The following is a 21,190-nucleotide window of genomic DNA, read 5'->3' as shown; positions in this document are numbered from 1 at the left end:
TTACAAAAAAGGGAAGATTCTAGAAAGAAAAGGCATTCCAAATTTTTGTGGGGAGTCGAAGGAAACACCGTTAGAATGTTTCCCTTTTGGCCCTGGCCGCCGGGAGACTCAGAGCGGCCGAGTTTCAGCGCCGAAGCTGTGCTTTCCCTCTTGGCACAGCGCCTCCTCCTCCCATGCCTGGGCTGTCACGCCCCGAGCCACCTGGGGGCCTGGCTGACTGCCATCAGAGGACCCAGCCCCTGTCCACAGTCTGAGCAGCACCCCCTGGGCCCGCCCCCAAGCTCCTCACCGCAGCCAGGCCCCTGTGGGTGCCGGGAGCGTGTGTCAGGTGGCCCTGGGCCCCTCCTGTGGACACACACGAGGCCAGGCTGGGGAGAATCAGGTTGTCCAGGCAACTGCCCGGCTCCAACTCTGAGGCTGGGGGTGGGGTGGGAAGCTCGGGGACCCTCACAGGGAAGGGGCAGCTAGGGAGGTTTCAGCTGGTCTGTTCCCAGGAGCCAGTTCCAGTCACGCCCCTCCCCCAGTCAGCTCTCCCCTCCTGGGACCCTCTCGCCGCCCCCCCCCCCCCCATAGGTTTCCCAGGGAGAAGGCAAGGCCCACAAAGGCGCCAGGAGGGAGGCACAGCCCTACATTCTGTGGGGACTGTTTCCAGCAGAGCAGAGCCTCCATTAGCATATGAAAGGCGGCTTGGGGACTGGCCAGGCTGTGACTAGGATACCAGACGTGGCTGGAGACTTGTGGGGGTGGGGGTGGGAAAGGCCCAACCCACATTTCCTGAACTGGGTGCAGAGCAGCTCCTGCCCAGCCAGGCCCCCTTTCCCACTGCACCTCCTCACAGGACACCCCGGGGGGGGGGGGGGGTGCCCACGGGGCTTGCCTCACCATCCTTCCATGACCCGCAAGCTTCCAAGAACAGGAACTGTGGGGAGGGAGGCCTCCTCCCTGACCAGGCGACATCCAGGCTACTAGGGGGTGAGGGGCCAGGTCCCCTGGACATGTTCCCCGTCTTATTTCTGAGGCCCTGCAGCTCAACTGACCTCCATTCTGCTTCCGAGGAAAAGACAAGACCTGCGCCCTGCATCTCCCCTTCCCTGCAAGCTCTTTTCTGGTCTCTCGGCTGCATTTCTGACTCAGATTCCTGTCCTGGGCATTCGTTACCAACTTCCTGTCCGGGCAGAGCTGTTGCTGCAACCCAATCTGAGGCGGTTTGTACACCTCCGGCACGGGACCCGCGGACAGAAAAACGCCACGTGTGTGTCAGCCACTCGGCAGCCAGCTCTGCGCTGTGGCCCAGGCTCCGGGCCCAGCAGGGTCCCTGGCGGATGGCGGTCTGGATTCTTGCAGCCCTGAGCGCGCTGTGCGTCTGTTCGGGAAGGAAGGATGGGACCTCCGTGCGCTTCTTGCCTCCCAGACGGAGCCCGTCCCTGACTCAAACCCAAGGACCACGGGAGGCCTGACCCACTCAAGAGGTTGGGGGAGAGGGAAAGAGAAACATCGGTGATGAGAGAGAATCATGGCTCAGCTGCCTCCTGCACGCCCCCTACTGGTTGGGGATGGAGCCTGCAACCCAGGCCTGTGCCCTGACCGGGAATTGAACTGTGATCTCCTGGTCATAGGTCGAAGCTCAAGCACTGAGCCACCCTGGGCGCAGAGGAGACTCTTAAGACATTGGTGCCCTTGCAAGTTCACTGGGAGAGGGAAGGTGCTTGGCACTCTGGCGGGAGTGTCTTCTTCCCATTGTTGCGAGAGGAGCTTGTAAGTGGCAAAGCCAAGATCCCAGGCGGCTTTGCACGGCGCCATAGGGCACAGAGCCCAGGGTCCAGGGGGCTTGGGGCCTTTTGCAGGAGTGGCAGCCCGGCTCCCACGGGCGGCTCAGCACAGCCTCTCTGCTGTGGTGTGTGGCAGTGGTTTCTCCGTGGAGCCCGCCTTCTGTGATCAAATCCAGCCATGTGGGCAGAAAACTGGTAAAGAAAAGCAAATTAACCATCTTTTTACATGGGAGTCTATGGCAAAGGGCATTTCCACTGCACTGATTTAACTGGACAGAGTTCTGGCACTTGGCACCCTGGGGTTCGGGGTCCCGGCTATAGCAAGAGTGGGAGTCCCCAAGAAGCCACCAGTGCTCCAGGCTCTCCTGGTTCCTGTCCCCAAATGTGGAAATAGGTTCCATTGGGAGGAAGGCTCTCCTTGGAGTTGGGGAAGGGGTCCCCCCCCCCTTTTTTTTTTCTTTTTTCTTTTTTTAAATATATTTTATTGATTTTTTACAGAGAGGAAGGGAGAGAGAGAGATAGTTAGAAACATCGATGAGAGAGAAACATCGGTCAGCCGCCTCCTGCACATCTCCCACTGGGGATGTGCCCGCAACCCAGACACATGCCCCTGACCGGAATCGAACCTGGGACCTTTCAGTCCGCAGGCCGACACTCTATCCACTGAGCCAAACTGGTTTCGGCAGGAAGGGGTCCCCCTTTACCAGGAACCCAGAGTTTTCTCCAGCAAGCCCAGACCCGGACGGACAGCCACACACCAGCCGCAGTCGAGACGTACAGAACATTTATTTTTTTGGAAGGGTTGAGGGGGACTTTACAGAAATCTGAAGCCAATAACTAGACAGGAAGATAAATAAAATACAAAGCCAGTATGTTGTGGCAAAATTCCAGGAAACACACTGAAAAAAAAAATCTTTACAGTTTAAAACTGTTCACTTTATACATAATTACAAATGCATATACAGCACGTGGGTTTCACCCCTTACTTAGTGGGATTCAGCACAGAAATGTTCACACAGGGGAAACACGAATGAGCAGACGCAGGTGTGCGTGGTCATCTCCTGCCTGTCCCGGTGGCCCCCGCGCCCCACGGGGTGCGTGACACACAGGAAGCCACAGGCTGAGCCGTGACCACAGGGCGGGGCCCTGTCGTGCTCTCGCTGCCCTTCCTGTTGGGTGGCTGCAAAAGGCAGAGGTGACAAGCGGAGTGCACGGGGGGCCAGGGGCTGGGGCCGGTCCTCCGTTGGCCGCAGGAGGCAGGGAGGCGGGGCACAGGCCGGCTCTGGCTGGGTGTTGGCAGCAGCACAGCAGGGTCTGTGGCAGGAGAGCCTGGCCCACTTGCGTTTGCCCATCTTTGAGCCTCACGAGTTGGAGAAGTCATTTGAGGCCTGTTGTCTTTGCATAAATTCAGTTAGAGGAGGACATGGGAAGCAGCAGCCTGTGTGTGTTTTTCCTATTATGGCCGCATTACAATACTTGTCATCCTAACACCTGGCCAGCAGGCGTCCGTCCCAAGGCTCTGGTTAAGAAGGAATGTCACGCTGCGTTGGAAGAAAGAGGAAGCAGCAAAGCCAAGCACGCTGGGCCCCTCCCCCGTCTCTTTAGGCCAAGGAGCGCCAGGCCCGGCTAGGACCGGCCAGTCAGGACCACAGCCGTGTTGTCCAACGGTCCCGCTGCAGGGGCAAGGCACACCCACCCTGCCAGCCACAGTCCCTGCAGGCTCCCATTCCAAGCACACCCCAGCGTGGAGGGGGTCGATGCCCTGTGGCAGTGTCCCCGCCAAACCACCCTCTCTGTGGCCCTGGAGCCTCCTCACCAAGCCCCTCTCTACACCCCTCCCAGGGCTCGGCTGTCCTCTGGCACAACTGCCACCATCGCACGGGAGGTCCACACTCAAACCCTCGGGGAAAGACCCCTGGGGAGAAAGCCTCAGAGACAAGGATGACGGAGGAGCGACTTCCGGACCACGGTCTGGCCTCGAAGGTTATGTGCGGTCCCAGCTTTTCTGAAGGCAGAGCCCATTCTGTGAAACCCTATGCGCTCTATTCCCGCCCCAAAAAGGCCCCGCAAAGCCCCAGGGCCTCACGCTATGCTCACTGCTGCTAATGCCGGGCTTGGGAAGGTAACAGATAAGGGAGCAAGTGAGCAAAGGGACAGGTTCCAGTGGTATTGCCCTGAGACTTAAGAGGAAAAAAGGTAAGATTCGTACCTTTTCCAAAAAAATCTTGACACAGATTTCTTGCCCACATACAGCTTCGGGGGTAGGATGGAACGTTGGCAAAGGCTGAATTGTGGGCGTTTGCGTGTTTTTAACCACCTGGGTTTTCCAAGAAGGAAACAGTTGACACAGTTGTCACAAAAGCGAAGCCAGCTGGCGACAGCATGAAAAGTGCACAGGTCGCCCAGGTAGGATGACAATTACCGAGATGATATAATGGAGAGAAGGTACCCCTCCTTCCAGGAAACTCATTAGATTCTGGAAACCTGGAGACTCTGGAAGGTGTCTCCTTCGTCCCCCCAAAACTTAAACACAATGTTGGGTACCTGATCTCTGGAGGCTGACAGAGAAGCTGGGGGCCCCGAGGACTTGAACCTGAGTCACCCGAGAAGTCAACCCCTTCTCCCAGGAAAGAAACCCAGGCGGGGCTTAGACTCAGCGCCGTCCTCAAGGTCATAAGCACAAGCACAGCAGCAAAAATCCCCAAGTTCAACCTCAGAGGGAGGGGGTGGGGCGGGGGAGTGAGTCTCAAACGGAAGCCACGCTGTGCAGCCACACACGCTCCCTGTCCACTGGCCTCTGAGCGCAGCCCGACAGCCCATCGCATCGTCCCGGGCACAGGCGGCCGGGCGCACGTGGACCCGGTGCTGCCTTCCAGCAGAGCGACACGAAGCCCCGGGGTAACCCAGCAGGCGACAAGGACAGACAGCTGAGCTCTGGGAGGGCCAGGTGGGCATGGCTGTGCTGCGAAGCTGGGGGGACTGGCTGCTTGCTGTTTAGGGTCTTTGGTGGTGGGCGGAGGGGTGGGGTGGATACATGGTTATGAGAGAAAAGGAGAAATCGGTTGGTTTTATTCCTCAAGTCTATTGCTGGAGGGAAAGAAACTCAATGACAAAACCAGGCAAGCGTCCCTCCTCGGCAGCAAGAAGACACCCCCTCCTTGGTAAAGGATGCGCTGGGGCTGGGGTGGGGCAGGAAAGGGACCCTTCCCCACCCTGGTGTCTTGTGGGCCTTCAAGGCACTTGCAGACACTGAGGGGTGAGCAGCCGGCGCCGCTCCCCGGCCAGTGACCAGGGAGTTGGGTAACCGTTGGGACAGTATGTTCGCCCTCACACACATGGACACGGACACGGACACGGACACGGACACACACACACAATAAATAAAACATAACTAGCTAACGATTTTAAACCAGACCTCTTTCAAATAAACTGAAAGATAAATATCTCCATCTGCAAGGCCAGCTTGCAATTCATCAAGCACCAAGTTACAGATTTTTTGTTTTTTAAAAAGGATGGTCACGGCTCCCGAGGGGCAGAAGGCAGGAGTGGGAGCCGCGTTAGAGCACGGTCCCCGGGGTGCCTCCCGGCAGCCACAGCGGGGCAGGTGCGGCCTCGCAGGGGAGCCACGCCCATGAACCCCGGCACCGCCCAGCTGGTGACAAGCTGAAAGCAAATACAGACCCAACGCAGAAGGCAAAAAGGACAGAAGACAGAGGACAGGAAACAGGCCGCCTCTGAGGCATCTTCACGGGGCAGAGTGCAATAACCAACAGGCCTTTAGGTTTTTAAAAAACTTTTTAAGAAGTTAAATTTTGCCAAGCCTCCAGACAGAGTGAGAGCCCTCCCGAGCCACACCCGGCCTGTCTCTCCTGTGCTGGTGGAGACAGACCACTGTTTCACACCTTCACTGAGCTACTTCCCAGCTGGGGGTCCTAGCCTGGGGCGGGGACAAGCTCCTGCAGGAGGAGCGGGCCCCTATTGGTGGAGCCGAGGGGCCGCTGTCTCCCATGAGCGCCAGGCAGGACCAGCTTCCCGGGGGCCACCGTGGTCCTCAGGAACACTGCCAGGACGCTGTGGCCACTTCTGAGTGGTCAGTGACAACCAAAAAGTGTCACCTTGCAGGGGTGGTGGCGAGGAGGCCTCTCTGCTTCATCACGCCCAGAACATGTGGGCAAACACCTTGGAAAACCAGGGTGGAATTTCTTCCGAATTGATCAATGAAATCGGGCCCTTGTTTTGGTGGTTGGAACACGAGAATTGAGGAGGTGCAGATCAGATGCTTTTGAAACACCAAGTCTTTTCTCACTGGTTTCCACACGTGTCCGTCATCCCTTCTACAGTGAACGGAGATACATGCAAACAGGCGTGCGGAGTGGGGGGTGGGAACCGCCTCGGGGCCCAGCGACGAGAGCCCAGCCTGCACGCGCCTGCGCAGTGCTCACGGACAGACTGCGTGACCCTGCCAGCCCCACGCACGTATGCGGACGGTCACTGTATGCACACACAGCAAGTCCCCTCCACCTGCTGTTGGCGTCTCAGAGGCGGTCCCCAAAACAAAAGGCAGCCAGCATTTCACACCTCATCTGGAACATTCTTTCAGCTTTTAGGATTCCTGACATGGCCCACACCATCGCCTGGACTTCTGGGGACACTGCTTTCAGTGTAACACTCTCAACCGGCCGGCCCCCACCCCGTCGCCAGGGTGGGAAGTCTGGGCCTCCTCACCCACCGACGCGCGGGACCCCCTGTCCCTCAGGTCCCGGCCCTGCAGTGCGGAGGAGCGATGCTTGAAGAGGGCGGTGTCCACGCAGGAGAGCGGGCACGCAGGGACAGCAGGAGGGGGCTGGTGCCACGGCCAGCGGGGGAGGGGGATCAGCAGAAGATCTCCTCACCCTCTGCGGGCACTTCTGATGCAGGGCCGTCTGGAAAAGGGGACACAAAAGGAAAAAGAAATTCAGAAAAAAATCAAGCTCCCCCTTTTCCTCCCCAAACACAAGGCTCTAAGCTGCAGACAGACGAGGGGCTGGGGGACCGCCCTCTGCTCGCCGCCCTCACTCCTGCCAGGAGCCTATGTGATACTGAAGTGCGCACGGAGCACAGGTACTATTATCAGTCCCTGGCGAAGCCGGGGAAGGCGGGAGGCTGGGGTGCTCCCGGGAGGGGGGCTCATTCCTGAGCTAGATGGACCCTGAGAGGGAAGCCTGCCCTCCGCACGCATGTGCCGCCTCCTGCAGGCATGTGCCGCACCAAGCACCAGCTCCCTGAACTGGTATCTGGGTTCGCTGTGGGCAGTGCAAGGGGGTTTGGTGGGAAGTAGGACCGTTTGGCTCTTATATACCCCATGGTCCCTCTCACTACACTAACCCGGCCCGCCACTAACATCTCCCCCTCCTCGGGCTCCAAGGACAACCCGGCCACGGGGAGACGGTGTGCGACTCACCCCCGGACGGAGAGCGGCCTTTGTTCTTCTTCTTTTTCTCCTTCTTGTCCTTTGGCTTTGCCAATCCAAACAGGCGGGTGGAGGAGGAGGGGGGCGCCGGGGTCTGGCTGGGGCCCTCCGGCCCTCTGCTGGGTTGGTTGGCAGAACTCAGTATGTGAAAAGGCCCCTTGTCTTTGTGTGTCCGAGCAATGCTGTTCCGTTTTGGGGACACCGAGAGTTCTGAGTCCAAGGACCCTGACTTGGCTATCGAAGGCGCAGGCGGCAGGGGGGACTCCTCGGGGTTGGGGAGGAAGGTGGGGATCCTCAGCAGCTTGGGGTGTGGATGGGAGACCTGCACACGTGCGAGAGAAGGGGTGTGCTCAGAGGCTGCGGCACCCGGGGCCACTGGGGAGGCTGGCCAGGCTGTGACCCCTGCCCGGACTCCACAGTCCTCAACATAAAAAGGCTCAGGACTCCTTTACGGCCCTCCCCCACGCAGGATCGATGCCAGTGCTGAAAACGTCACCTTTGACACCATTACTATGTTTACTACATGCACGTAACACCTGCATCATAAAGAATGAATAGGACCGTGGGCGAGGTCCCTCCCACTCCCTGAAGAAAGAGGGGCGCTGCAACCCTGACCCTGAAGGCTGATGTACACAGGGACGTGGGGATTACTTGGGGCTCAGAGCTTCTAGAAGCCTGTTCAGGGTAGAAGTACAGCAGCTGGACAGTGGCGTTTACACCAGGAGTCTATTCTGGTCAAAGGCCAAACTGAGATAAAGCGAGATGAGGGCTGTCAGCCCCACCCACGCTCTCTGTGCCCGTGGAGCCCGAGGACTGGACGGGTGGGGAGGAAGGAACCCTCCTGCGTCTCTCTCACACACAAGGAACCCTCCTGCGTCTCTCTCACACACACACACGCGTGCACACACACACACACACACGACAACTCTGCAGGGAGCAGAACCGTCCCTTCTAGAAGCTGTCAGCTGAATTCTCTTCGATGGTCCAAGGTCAATCGATCCATCAAATGGCAACAGGACGTGCATATCTACCAGGCGATCTGTGCCCGCCCAGGCTTCCCCCTGCCCCCAGCGGCTGTGCTCCAGGATCGCACGGGCCCCTGCAGGAGCTCAGTGCTGCAGAGGGAAAGCTGCTTCCCCGAGGAGCAGCTACAGCACAAGGAGCCCTCCACCAGCACCTCAGCACCAACACCCTCTCCGCACAGAGCAGCTGCCGCCCTCCCAGGGGTGGGCTCTCCCTGTAACTGATGCCCCTGAACCCACCTTCCCATCCTTTCAGGGCCACTGACAGGCACCTGGTGCTCACAGGCAGGGCACGGTCCCCGAGCCCTGGCACATTTCCCCACATGAGCTACAGCTTCCTTTGGGGGCCGTTCTGATCTCTTTCTTGTGGTTAATCCTCACCTGAGGATATGCTTTCCACTGATTTTCAGAGAGTGGAAGGAAGGGAGGTAGAGGAGGGAGAGAGAGAGGAGGAGGAGAGAAGGAGAGAGAGAGAAGAACATTGACGTGAGAGAGATGGAATCCGCAACCCAGGTAGGTGCCTCTGACCGGGAATTGAACCTGAGACCCTTCAATCCACAGGCTGGTGCTCTGACCACTGGTCCACACCAGCCAGGGCCATTCTGATTTCTTACACGGGACAGAGCAGAGGGGCTGCTCCAGAGTCCCAGCTGGCTGACCACCACTGTCTCGGCTCGCCGAGGAAGGGCCCGTTAGCTTCCTGCTCAAGTCCCCAGCACTGCCATTCCCCACATCAGCCTCTCGGGGATGGAACCAGGAGAGAAGACTCCCTTCCCCCTCCCCTTTCCTACGAAGAGAGAGTCTGTAGAATCGGCCTCTCTCTCGCGTCCTTTCTCCTGGTGCTGAGCAGAGGTTCCACTTGCCGTGGCCCCTTCTGTCGCGGCCCCCCATACCTGACAGACGGCCCCGTACCCGACAGGCGGCCCCGGACCCGACAGGCGGCCCCGGACCCGACAGGCGGCCCCGTACCTGACAGGCGGCCCCCGTACCTGACAGGCGGCCCCGTACCTGACCCGTACCTGACAGGTGGCCCCAGACCTGACCCGTACCTGACAGGTGGCCCCAGACCTGACCCGTACCTGACAGGCGGCCCCGGACCTGACCCGTACCTGACAGGCGGCCCCGGACCTGACCCGTACCTGTCAGGTGGCCCCAGACCTGACCCGTACCTGACAGGCGGCCCCATACCTGACCCGTACCTGACAGGTGGCCCCGGACCTGACCCGTACCTGACAGGCGGCCCCGGACCTGACCCGTACCTGACAGGCGGCCCCGGACCTGACCCGTACCTGACAGGCGGCCCCGGACCTGACCCGTACCTGACAGGCGGCCCCGTACCTGACAGGCGGCCCGTACCTGACAGGTGGCCCCGTACCTGACAGGCGGCCCCGGACCTGACCCGTACCTGACAGGCGGCCCCGTACCTGACAGGCGGCCCCGTACCTGACAGGCGGCCCCGTACCTGACAGGCGGCCCCGTACCTGACCCGTACCTGACAGGCGGCCCCGTACCTGACCCGTACCTGACAGGCGGCCCGTACCTGACCCGTACCTGACAGGCGTCGCGCTCCAGCTGCCTCTGGCCGAGCCGCTCCGCGTCCCGCTTCAGCTGCTCCTGCTCCCGCTCCAGCTGCTTCTGGGCCGCGCGCAGCCGCTCCAGGTCGTACTGGTAGGCGCCCCGCTTCTGCAGCAGCGCCTCCCGGTCCCGCTCCAGGTCCTGCTGGCCGCGCTGCACCTCCTCCTCGCGCTGGGCCAGCCGGGCCTCCCGCTCCTGCAGCGCCCGCTCCCGGGCCTCCCACTCGCGCTCCCGCCGCCGCCGCTCCTCCAGGTGCTGCGCCTGCTGCCTCTGCAGGTCGGCCAGGTCCTGGCGCTGCCTCTCCAGGCTGCGCTGCTTCTCCTGCTCCACCAGGGAGCTGGGCCGGGACGAGCTGCGGGCCAGCGCCCTCTCGCTCAGCAGCAGCCTCTGGTCCTCGATGTAGCTGTCCTGCTGCAGCACCACCCCCTGCGGGCACCAGGGGGGGCGGTGAGCCTCTGGCTGGGACCGCCTCCCGGCCCCTCCTTCCTGTCCTGGGCCCAGGGGCAGCAGGCACGGGACAGAGGACACTCGGCCCTCCTGTTGGGAGCTGGCCCGGGACAGCCCTCCAGGAGAGCAGGGGGCGTATCAACCAGGGGTGCCAATGGTGTGGGGACTCAGTATGGTGTCAAACTGGGTACGTGCTGCCTGCAGACACGGGCACTGCCCGGGGTGGGGTGTGTGTGTCTGGAGGTGGGAGCAGGTAGGGTGGGACTGGGTACGGAAGTGAGCAGATCGGCAGGATGTTCCCAGAAAGCACTCAGGAGTAGGTGCCTGGGCCCTGGCCAGTTTGGCTCAGTTGGATAGAGCGTTGGCCTGCAGACTGAAGGGTCCCGGGTTCGATTCCAGACAAGGGCATGTGCTGAGGCTGCAGGCTCCTCCCGGGCTTGGGCCCTGGTCAGGGTACATGCAGGAGGCAACCAAGCGATGTGTTTCCCTCACATCAATAAAAAGAGTAGGTGTTGCCGAAACCGGTTTGGCTCAGTGGATAGAGCGTCGGCCTGCGGACTGAAAGGTCCCAGGTTCGATACCGGTCAAGGGCATGTACCTGGGTTGCGGGCATATCCCCAGTTGGAGATGTGCAGGAGGCGGCTGATCGATGTTTCTCTCTCATCGATGTTTCTAACTTTCTATCTCTCTCCCTTCCTCTCTGTAAAAAATCAATAAAATATATTAAAAAAAAAAAAAAAAAAAAAAAGAGTAGGTGTTTGGGAGGGTCGCGCTATCCAAATACCACAGAGCGACATGGGCCAGGGACGTGCACCTCACACCCAGGCCTGTGGAGAGGGAAATCGCCTGTGCCTGTCAGCGCCCTGTGCCTCGTGGCGCGGCCTCCCAGGGCCCCCCAGCACTCCTGCCACCTCGGCCCATCCAGACTCAGAGGCTGACCACACTCTAACTGCTGCGTCCAAGACTGTCCTCAGCACGAAGGCCCCATTCTCTAGACTGAGGGCCCCGTTTACCCATCAGTAACCTATAAAGTAAAGCACCCAGGCCACCGACACCCCCTCCGCACTGTTCTTCTGGAGAGAAATGCATGAAGGGGCGGGAGAGGAGGCTCATACCTGCAAAGTGCTAAGGAGCTCGTGGAGGTGGACGATGCTCTGGATGACCTGCTGCACAGGGGACACAATGGAGACCTCCCGTCAGGACGGAGCCCAGACCCAGCCCCCCGCCGGCCATCTGACCGACAAGCTCCCTACACACAGCAAGGCACTTGCATTCCAACCAAAGGCTCTCAAGCTGAAAGCACCGAAGAGAATAAGCGGGTACAAGCAGCCACGAAAAACATGACACGAAGAACGGTGGTGGGCGGGACCTCAGAACACAGTAAAATGTGTTAAGCGCCGGGAATTTAAAACGGGTGCCACCAAAATGACACACCTACCGATCTCACAGGACAGAAAGCACAAAGCCAATCGTAAGAATTTAGCAGGTGGTACAAGGAGCATCTATACATCAATGGGGAAGAAATCGCAATGAATTATTCTGAGAAAATTAGCTAGATCTTTGGAAAAAATTAAGTTTGAACCCTGGCTCAGACAAAAAACAGTCTAATAGATTAAAATGTCAAGTGTCAAAGAGCCATAGCAGAGCTCTAAGGAAGCAGGCCACACTTCGGCAATAAGCCATGTGACGCCTGTGGCCAGCGTGACAGCCCCCTGTGACGTGTGCAGGGCACAGCCCGGAGCCAGCCTGTTCACACCAGGAAACAAGCGGGAGTTTTCCTAGTCGAGCAGCGAAAACAAGTCACCCTCTCCAACAGCTCGCCGTCCTTACCTCGTTGTTTCTTTTCAGCATAAACGCCAGGTTAGCATTTCCACCCTAGGAAACAAAACCACAGTTTCAAAGCATGAAGCTCCCGGGGCAGGAAGCACACCCAGTGTGCGTCTGGGTCACACTGCGCGCCCCTGTCCTGTTCTATGTTCTATCTCAGCCTCTCATGCAGGGAAATGAAGGTTCCCCACTGAGCTGCTACTCGAGCCTTGCCAAGAGTTCATGCTGGTTTGGGCCTTTTACACAAACCTCTTGACAAAACTGGTCCTGCAGGGCCGGGCCGAGCTATGAATGTAAACACGAAGCTCTAAGCCGAGAGGCCACGCGGCCCGAGAGACGGGGACTCCTAACAGCACCGAGTGCTCTAACTTGCACTTTCCTCTTCAGATCAAGTGGGAAACAAAAACAGCAAGTCAGGAATCCAAAACGAGATCAAAGTGGACGCATTCCAAAGCCCATGAATCAGAGAGCAGTGCCCAGGAGGTCGTAGTGCATTTTGGGAAAACATGCCTTTTTCAGACCACTGTCCGATTCCGTTCGCCGCAGATCCTGGCCATCGTCTCCTTCTTCCTTGTCTCCTCCTAAACACACAAACAGGCGTGTCCTTTCAGCTGTGCAACAGATTAGCCAGGAAAGAATACAACACACCCGGCTTAGGGATACGGTATTTCTGAGCCCCACTGAGGACAAAGACTGGGAGGCCACCTGGAGGCAGCCAAGTGATTCCTAATCATTCTACTGACGCCGAAGAACCAAATGGAAAGATGAATGTTGTTATGCCTCTGGCTGCAGCTTAGCTGAGACCCGGAACCCCTTCGTTATGCGACATGAACCTGACACTGAGATAGCTCCCTGAGTGGATGGCAGCAGGTCCTTAGGAGACTCTCGCTGAAACATTACGGATGACTGAGACAGACGACCATTTCTAGTTCTGTGTTAGTCCAGGACAGCCTCTGAAAGCACCAGCTCACACTCACTCACCTTTGGAAGCGTTCATCTGATGGCTGTCGAATCCCCCGAAGGTCTCCGCTCTCCGGGGCAAGGAGACAGGGCCAACTGTGCCTTCCTGCCCCACAGGACTGCTCACCGCCTGCCCGAGGGGGCCTCCCAGGCTTCCACTCACCAAACCCTGAAGGATCTCCACTGGGAAGAGGAAACATGCAAACCCTACGTTAAAAAGCTCAGATTAATCCAAAATAAACTGTGTGGAAAGGGATGGTGGGAGGGGCTGAATTTTACACATAAAAAACAGGAGCAAGACTAAACAGTGGAGTCTACAAAGAGGACTTGGCCATAGAACCATAAAGAAATGGAAGTGGTCACTGTGGGTCCCAGCACCTGCTCTTTCTGGAGGGCGGGAGCCAGCTTTGATGGGGGCAGGACATGTGGGAGGGCTCCTAGGGTGTCTGGCCACAGTTTACTTCTTGGCCTGGGAGTGGCTACAAGATGCTCACTGGCCCTGGCCGTGTGGCTCAGTGGGTTGGAGCATTGTCCCACACACCAAGGGGTTGTGGGTTCGATTCCCAGTCAGGGCACACAGCCAGGTTGCAGGTTTAATTCCAGGTTGGGAAGGATATGGGAGGCAACTGATTGATGTTTCCCTCCCTCCCTCTCTCTTTCTCTCTCGCCCTCCCTCCTTTCCCCTGTCTCTAAAATCAAATTTTTTTAAAAAGGTGCTCACCTGGTAACTCACTAAAGTGAAATGTTTGTTCGGGGTTGTTTTCTGTATTTGTGCTGTTTAACAATAAAAAGTAACAGTGTTTAACCACACTGGGGAAAGAAGGGGCAGCGCTGAACGGAGATTACCCTCATTTATTGCACTTTTCATTAAAGGTCCTCCCTTGAGCGCCTCCTCTGTGTTGGAGCGGAAGAGGATGCGAGGGCTGACGGTGGGGGAGTATTCCTCCGGCAAGGGGGTGCTGCACTCCATCATGTCCCGGAAGATGCCCTCCTTCTCTTCCAGCAGGAGCAGGATCTGCTGGTCCTTCTGCTGGAGTTGTTCTGCGGTGGATGGAGAAAGGGACTGGTGGTCTGATCCCTTGGTATGATGCGGTGACTAAGACACGAGCGCCACCTTGTGGTATCTTACGGGACAGCAGAGAACAGAGCTTTCCCCCTTTAATTTCCTTCCTGGCGACTGTGTCAAGTTTTCCTTCTGTAATTTCTATCTAGTAACCTCCCCTCGTCCTTCAAACACTGGGATTTCTGACATCACAAGCCAGCGCTCTTTTCTGGCTTTTGCCCATCACCACATCAACTCGCTCCAGGGTCATAAGGAAATCTTCTATGTCATCCTTTCCAGCACGGAGACTCCTCCCTCCTGTGAGGCCCTCACTGGTTCTCTTCCTAAAATCCTCCCTCAGGTACAGACCTGTCACCTGCAGTGGAATACCTGGGGTTCCCTTGGCTCCACCCTGGGCTGCTGCCTAGCCTTACACGCCTTCCTCCTGGGGTCTCCTTAACTCCCAGGCCTTCAATTATTGCTGGTGCTAACACCCCAGCACCGGCAAAGGGGGATGAGCACTCGCTCTGCTGTCAGGAGACAGGGAGCAAAATCCTGGCCCTGGTGAACTGTAGGTGGGCCCTGGTTGGCGCGGCCTTTGTGCGCCTCAGCTTTCTCAGCTGCATAATGGGCATGAGGATCCAAGTCTCGCAGGGATACTGATAAGACCACACAGAACAGTAGGGACTTCGTAGTGGTCAAGCATAATCAACAGGCACACTTCTCCCCAAACCACCTCATAACTCACTTGTGAGCGTACGGCACAGTAGCCAGGGTAACATAAAACCAGACTGACTGGAAAGTTCTTTTCCTCAAGTCCCTTTCCTTCTTGTTTTAATCTTAGATGTGTCCTTGATTTTTGCAAAATCCTCTGTGGCAAAGGGTCCCAGAAGACGGATACTGAGACAAGAGAATCAATATTCCGGGGATCTAGGGTGGGACACAGTCTTACGTCTGCTTTGTACCAGGACTGTGACAGCTCAGACTTGGTTTCTCTTTTGTGAAAAGCTCTTGATCCCCCGTTTTGGAGTGTCTGCAGGGCAGCTCTGGAACCCAGGCCCCGGGAGGACACCACAGACAGGGTCTCAGGCCAATTCCCACAGCTTTACCTTTTAATTCCCGGGCTTTGGTGTCCAACATTTTCTTTTCTTCCTCATTCTCACTAGGAATTCCTTCATCTTCATCTCTGTTCCTAACACAACCAAAATAAAACGGAAGGAAAGATCCCTGAGACATGGATTACCGTGGGACACCGGCGATTAGGAAGGCGCGAGGCGGGCGGCCCGGTGGGCGTGCCGGCTTACAGGGTGTTGATTGTGTCCTGGATGATCTGGATCCAGCTGTTGCGCTCCTCTTTGGAGCTGGCGTGGACTTCCACCATCTCCGGGTCCTTCATGCCCATGCTGATGAGGAATAACCCCTTCTCCTCGTGCGCCACCTCCCTCACAATCAGCTTCTTCAAGGAGATCACTGTGGATTTCTGGTCCTAGAAGAAGGGGGGGAGGGGCAGATGTAAGAAATGTTACAATAGTCTAACTCTTAGGGACAACTTCAATCTCAGGAGAGACCGGATGCCTTTTTATTTGTTGGTTGTTGTTTTTTAATTTATTTTTATTGATTTCAGAGAGGAAGGGGTAGAGGGAGAGAGAGAAACATCAATCATGAGAGAGAATCACTGATCAGCTGCCTCCTGCACACCCCCTACTGGGGATGGAGCCAACAACCCGGGCATGTGCCCTGACCTGGAATCGAACCATGACCTCCTGGTTCGTAGGTTGATGCTCAACCACTGAACTACACCAGCCAGGCAAGATGCCTTTTTAAAGCACATGGTTAGCCCTGACCAGTTTGGCTCAGTGACTAGAGCGTTGACCTGTGGACTGAAGAGTCCCAGGTTCGATTCCGGTCAAGGGCATGTACCTTGGTTGCGGGCACATCCCCAGTAGGGGGTGCGCAGGAGGCAGCTGATCGATGTTTCTCTCTCATGGATGTTTCTAACTCTCTATCCCTCTCCCTTCCTCTCTGTAAAAAATCAATAAAATATATTTAAAAAATAAATAAATAAAGCACATGGTTAAACAATGGTATATGTAGGATAAAGAGAAATATCTCATTATTTCACTTACATTTTATCAAACAGAAAAAAGTTCCACAAAGGAAATGACAACTTATGGCTATGAAGGTTTGAGTCATGTTTTCTACATGATGAATCCTCACAGAATCTGGCTAGCAATATTATAAATTAGCATGATTTACGGGGCACAATGGGTGAGAAATACTCCAGTGATCAAATGTCCAAGGCTCTCAAAAGGATTGTAAAGAAACAGAGAAAAAAAATTGGGGGGGGGGGGGGGGTAGGGGAGTCTGGGAGAGGGACAGAAAATGGTTATTATATAAGAATTATCCAGACAAATTTGTGCTGAGCTGATTGATTTTGAGAGCAGGGAGACCAACAACACAGTGTTTCATTTATGCTCAATTTACCCTTAACTGTCCTGAACACTGTTATTAATTACAAGCAGAAGAGACGAACAATTGAGCTTACCAATGACGCAAAGACGTACTTCTGGTCTTTTTCTTGAAGGAAAACTAAAATGTCAGTCAGCAGAACTGCTTGGACCTCTGCAGGGTGGGGGGAGAGAAGAGAACAATGGCTGTTGAACAGGGTAGCTCTGCACAGCACTTTCATGAGTAATTCACAACACACCCAGAGCCAGGCAGAGCCAGGCTGCACAGCCTCACATTGCGCCATGACCCGGATCTGGTCACTAGACTTTCAGGGGCATTTCAAAATGGGGTTTTTATCACCAGTGCCCCGTCTTGGAAAAGTTTAAGTATTTAGTTCTGAAAAGATCCATCTCATGAGGAAAGATTTGAAGAATAAAATACTCGAGGAATATAATTGGAGAGCAGGACCTGAACAGATGTTAGACAGCAACATATTCCACAAAATACTCCCAGTCGCAGGACTTCCCACCTTCTGCTTAGAGCGCTGGGAAAGGCGTGGGATCGCAGGCAGGAACGCTGCCAGAAGGTGATGTATAAAACTCTCTAAGTGTAAGAACAGAAGGCTACACACCGCCCTCTGATTCCACAGGCAGGTGTGAGCACGCGGGCTTTGTGTCAAGTCCACCTCAGCCTCTCCATGCCACGGAACAGCCTTCTCTGCTTCTCAACGCACATGAACATCTCTAGTTGGATCTAGGAATCAGAAGGCCACAGCCTGGCCGGCGTGACTCAGTGGCTGAGCATCAGCCAATGAACCAGGAGGTCGAGGTTAGATTCCCAGTGAGGGCACATGCCCAGGTTGTGGGCTCCATCCCCAGTAGGGGGCATGCAGGAGGCAGCCGATCAATGATTCTCTCATCACGGATGTTTCTATCTCTCTCTCCCTCTTCCTTCCTCTCTGAAATCAGTATATATCTCTATCTCTATCTCTATCTCTATCTCTATCTCTATATCTATATCTCTATATCTCTATGTATCTAAATATATATATATACATATATATATATATATATATATATATATATATATATATATATATTTTTTTTTTTTTTTCTTTAAAGGCCACAAAATCTTGATGTAATCCTGCAGGAGCACGGATGACACCTTGCATCACTGCCTGAAGGATAGTCAGACATCTCTGCAGTGAGCCTCCTGTGGCATCCTCTCTGGAAGGGGGACCATGATTCCGTGGGAAGAATGGCACTGACACGTGCGGCCCTCCTGCCGCTTCTGCCACAGCAAGACCCCCTTCCGGGTCGTCACTGCAAAGCCAGAGAGAGGCTGCCTCCCTTCCAGGGAGGGCGAGTTCTCAGCCTGGATGACAGTCATTTTCCATGCACTGCCTTTTTTTTTTAAGTTTACTTTTAAGTAATTCAGGTGCCTGCCAAAAAAAAAGTTCTAAAACACAAGTTTCACCCTCAGTGGATCCTGAGGTTTACACGCTCGGTGTCAGGGGCCGGAGAAACCCCCTCTTCAAAGGGCACCCACACAGGACCCGCTGTTCCTGGCACGAGTTCACTTGGGGTGAGAGTGACTCAACACCCACTTCTATCTGCGCTGGCGGCCTTTGAGGGCAGAAAACCTAGTGCCCCGCCGCGGGCTGGACCACAGCTTCATTCCAACATCTGGGGCCTGTTAGTTTCTGTTCGGGGAGTGGCTAACGGCTTTGGAAAGGAAAGAATACGGAGCCAATTCCAGGCAGCGGCAGCTCTGGCAAAGTCAGGCCTCACGGGGGGTGGGGGGAGGGGGGTGTTTCTGACCAGCCAGCAGCTCAGAGACAGCGGGAGAGGGCAGTGCGGACGGGCCCGAGCCAGGCCTGTGGGCTGTTGCCCCTCTCCTGTAGGGCCATACACCGTCCTTAACACCTGCGTGTTAATCTGACCCCTTGCTTTGGTCCGCAGGCTGATGCTCTATCCTCTGAACCAAGCGCTAAACTTGGTGTGTTTACATGATTTATAAGCTATCTCAAACCAGACCTTTTGGATACAAGATTAAGAACAATTACATGATGGTTGTTCCTGCATGATGTTTGGATGTGGGCTCCCTCGGAAAAACCTGGAGGTGAGTTTCTAACAAAATTACTTGGATTTTGCCCGCTGTCCTCTGGCACCTGCTTAGAGCGAGAGAGAAAACGTGACCCGCACCTTTCAACCTGCCCGCTGCGTTCTTCAGAAACACACTCCCGTCCCGCACCAGCTTCTTCCGCTTCAAGTCCTCCTTGGCAAACATCTGACCGCTCTTCATCCTCATGATCGACTTGCTGTCTGTCTTCGTGTAAATCTCATTCAGACGTACTTTCTTCTCGTAACTCGCCACTTTGTTGTCCACGGCTCCAATCACCTCCTTCACGAGGCTCAGGGACTGAGCCAGGTCTTGCTGCTCCACCTCATTGTCTGAGAAGGAAAGGAGAATTGTTTCCCATGGAGCCTTGCAGACAAGGGCAGAAGGAGGCCCTGCCCTCCTCCCTCAGCCTTCTCCCTGTGCGCACGCTGTTGGAGCAATGCCAGTCTGCCTACGGTCATGTGCTTATCCCGCTCTTGGGCACAAGTTTAAATCTCAGTAAAGCTAGACATTTGCAATAATATAGGAAACGTACAATTATATGCTACGTTCGCAAGTAGAAGGAGGCAAACCTTTTTAGGGAGGAAGAGGAACAACAAGTTTCTTACTTGTCTGTTTCACCTCATCTTTCATGTAATGGCGTATAAGCAGGATCAGCCACGAGTGCGTGAGAAGGAGCGGCCATCCCAGCGCTTACGGGAGGAATCGGTGGGAACTATTGCCCGTCCAGTGACAGGGAGAAGTCATTCAGATCTTTGAACTCTTTCCCCCCAAACTATGAAAGTTTACTTAGGAAGTCACAGAGGTAGAAGTGAGCCGTAGAAGACATGGGCTCAAGGAAACAAGTGAGAGGCAACAGAAGGGCGCTTGGAACTTGGGGGTGAGGGTACAGGGGGAGGGATACGAGCCTTGAGAGGAGAAAGAGGAAGGAAAGGTACCCGCATGCTCCAGAGACAGACAGACGGACGGAGGAAAGGGAGGGAGGGTGCGCCCAGGTCAGGGAACGCTTGATGGGCTCACTAAGGGGTTCCTTCCCCTCTTACTATGATCCTCTCCGTCTGCTGACATAACGTTCAGGTGTGTGTTTGCTAACCCTCACCGAGGGTATCTTCCCATTGAATTTTAGGGAGTGGAAGGGAGGGGGAGAGACAGAGGGAGAAACGTCGATGTGAGTGAGACGCATTGATTGGCTGCCTCCACATGTGCCCTACCAGGGTCAGGGACTGAGCCTGCAACTGAGGTACGTGCCCTTGACCAGAATCGAACCTGGGACGCTTCAGTCCATGGGCCAACCCTCTAGCCACGGAGCCACACTGGCCAGGGCGAATGTTTCACGTTTTTGAAGATAAAAGCCCAGGATCCCCTAGGCCCGCAAAGCAGGAACGCGCTCCTCGGCGGCGCTCACCTTTGGTGCACTGCAGGATCCTCTGGAACAGCACGGGGTACTTGGTGATGCGCTGCGTGACCAGCAGTATGCACTCGGGGATGCCCAGCCGCCTCACGACGGCACTGCTCATCTTCTTCTGCAAGGGAATGAGGGCGCGTCAGGACCCGCCCCGGAGGCTGCTCACCCTGTGCGACACGGCTCCGGGACCAGGGCGGGTGCTCATGCTGCACGTCACTACCTTCACGAAGGCCTGGAAACGCTTGTCCTTGGTGTAAAGGTCTTTGAAGTAGTTCACCGACTGGTTGTGCTGCCCACAGAACTTGCCGTACGTCTTCTTCAGGCGCTCAGCGTTCTCCCCGGAAAACTGCACAGAAGAGAGCGGAAGTCAGGCCGTAACTCAGGCGCTAAATCTGCAGCACCATTTTGTACACGGCTGCGTGTTTGTAGAACCCAAGATACTTCCTCATAAACTGCCCCAAAGGATTAAAATGGTGCGGCGGCTCTGGCAAACAGCCTGGCAGTTCCTCCAGAAGTTAAATAACCCAGCAAGTTCACTCCTAGACATAAACCATGTGCCCAGCCCAGCTCGTGTGGCTCCTGAGCCCTGCCCCAGGCACCAAGAGGTCCCCGGGCTCGACTGCCGGTCAGGGCACAGGCCCGATGGCGGGCCTGATCCCCAGGAGGGGCCACGCAGGAGGCAGCTGAGAGATGTGTCTATCTCTTCCTCTCCCTTCCTCTCTATCTAAAAATCAATAAAAACATGTATTTAAAAAATGTGTCCGCACAAAAACTTACATACCTATGTTCATTATTCAAATGGCCCCAAAGCAGAAATAACCCATCAAAGGATAAATGTATACATAAATTGTGACATACATGAGTATTACTCAGCCACAAAAGGAAAAGAAATACTGACTTCATGCATGCTACAATACTGATGAACCTTGAAAGCATGATTCTAAACGAAAAGAGCCAATCACAGCCTTGTTGGCGTGGCTCAGTGGCTGAGTATCGACCTATGGACCAGGAGGTCACAGTTCGATTCTCAGTCAGGGCACATGCCTTGGTTGTGGGCTCCATGCCTGGTAGGGGGCGTGCAGGAGGCAGCCGGTCCATGATTCTCTCTCATCACTGATGTTCTAC

At 55.7% G+C, this 21,190-nt stretch overlaps 1 protein-coding gene across 25 annotated transcripts in view; it reads right to left on the bottom strand.

The window, feature by feature from the left end:
* Nucleotides 1-2,536: 2,536 nt before the first annotated feature.
* Nucleotides 2,537-21,190, bottom strand: part of AKAP13 (A-kinase anchoring protein 13) — a 186,241-nt gene continuing 167,587 nt past the window's right edge. For 11 of the 25 annotated variants that reach the window (XM_036355844.1, XM_036355850.1, XM_036355840.1 and 8 more), the window contains 14 exons: nt 20,286-20,411; nt 20,066-20,183; nt 18,744-18,992; nt 16,637-16,713; nt 15,396-15,577; nt 15,201-15,283; nt 13,896-14,090; nt 13,071-13,232; nt 12,600-12,670; nt 12,093-12,137; nt 11,378-11,428; nt 9,792-10,241; nt 9,646-9,751; nt 8,722-9,578 (listed from right to left, as the gene is read on the bottom strand). In XM_036355844.1, the coding sequence (XP_036211737.1) occupies nt 9,028-9,578; nt 9,646-9,751; nt 9,792-10,241; nt 11,378-11,428; nt 12,093-12,137; nt 12,600-12,670; nt 13,071-13,232; nt 13,896-14,090; nt 15,201-15,283; nt 15,396-15,577; nt 16,637-16,713; nt 18,744-18,992; nt 20,066-20,183; nt 20,286-20,411 (2,466 nt within the window). In that variant the 3' untranslated portion in view covers nt 8,722-9,027. Of the gene's footprint in view, nt 6,692-7,209; nt 7,541-8,480; nt 8,640-8,721; nt 9,752-9,791; nt 10,242-11,377; nt 11,429-12,092; nt 12,138-12,599; nt 12,671-13,070; nt 13,233-13,770; nt 14,113-15,200; nt 15,319-15,395; nt 15,578-16,636; nt 16,714-18,743; nt 18,993-20,065; nt 20,184-20,285; nt 20,412-21,190 lie in introns of those variants that run through there. The other 14 variants (XM_036355856.1, XM_036355852.1, XM_036355853.1 and 11 more) reach the window with 9 other exon arrangements.

This window comes from Myotis myotis, unplaced genomic scaffold (assembly GCF_014108235.1).
Source record: "Myotis myotis isolate mMyoMyo1 unplaced genomic scaffold, mMyoMyo1.p scaffold_m19_p_23, whole genome shotgun sequence".
Classification (NCBI taxonomy): domain Eukaryota; kingdom Metazoa; phylum Chordata; class Mammalia; order Chiroptera; family Vespertilionidae; genus Myotis; species Myotis myotis.
This window is presented reverse-complemented; position numbering and strand designations above follow the sequence as displayed.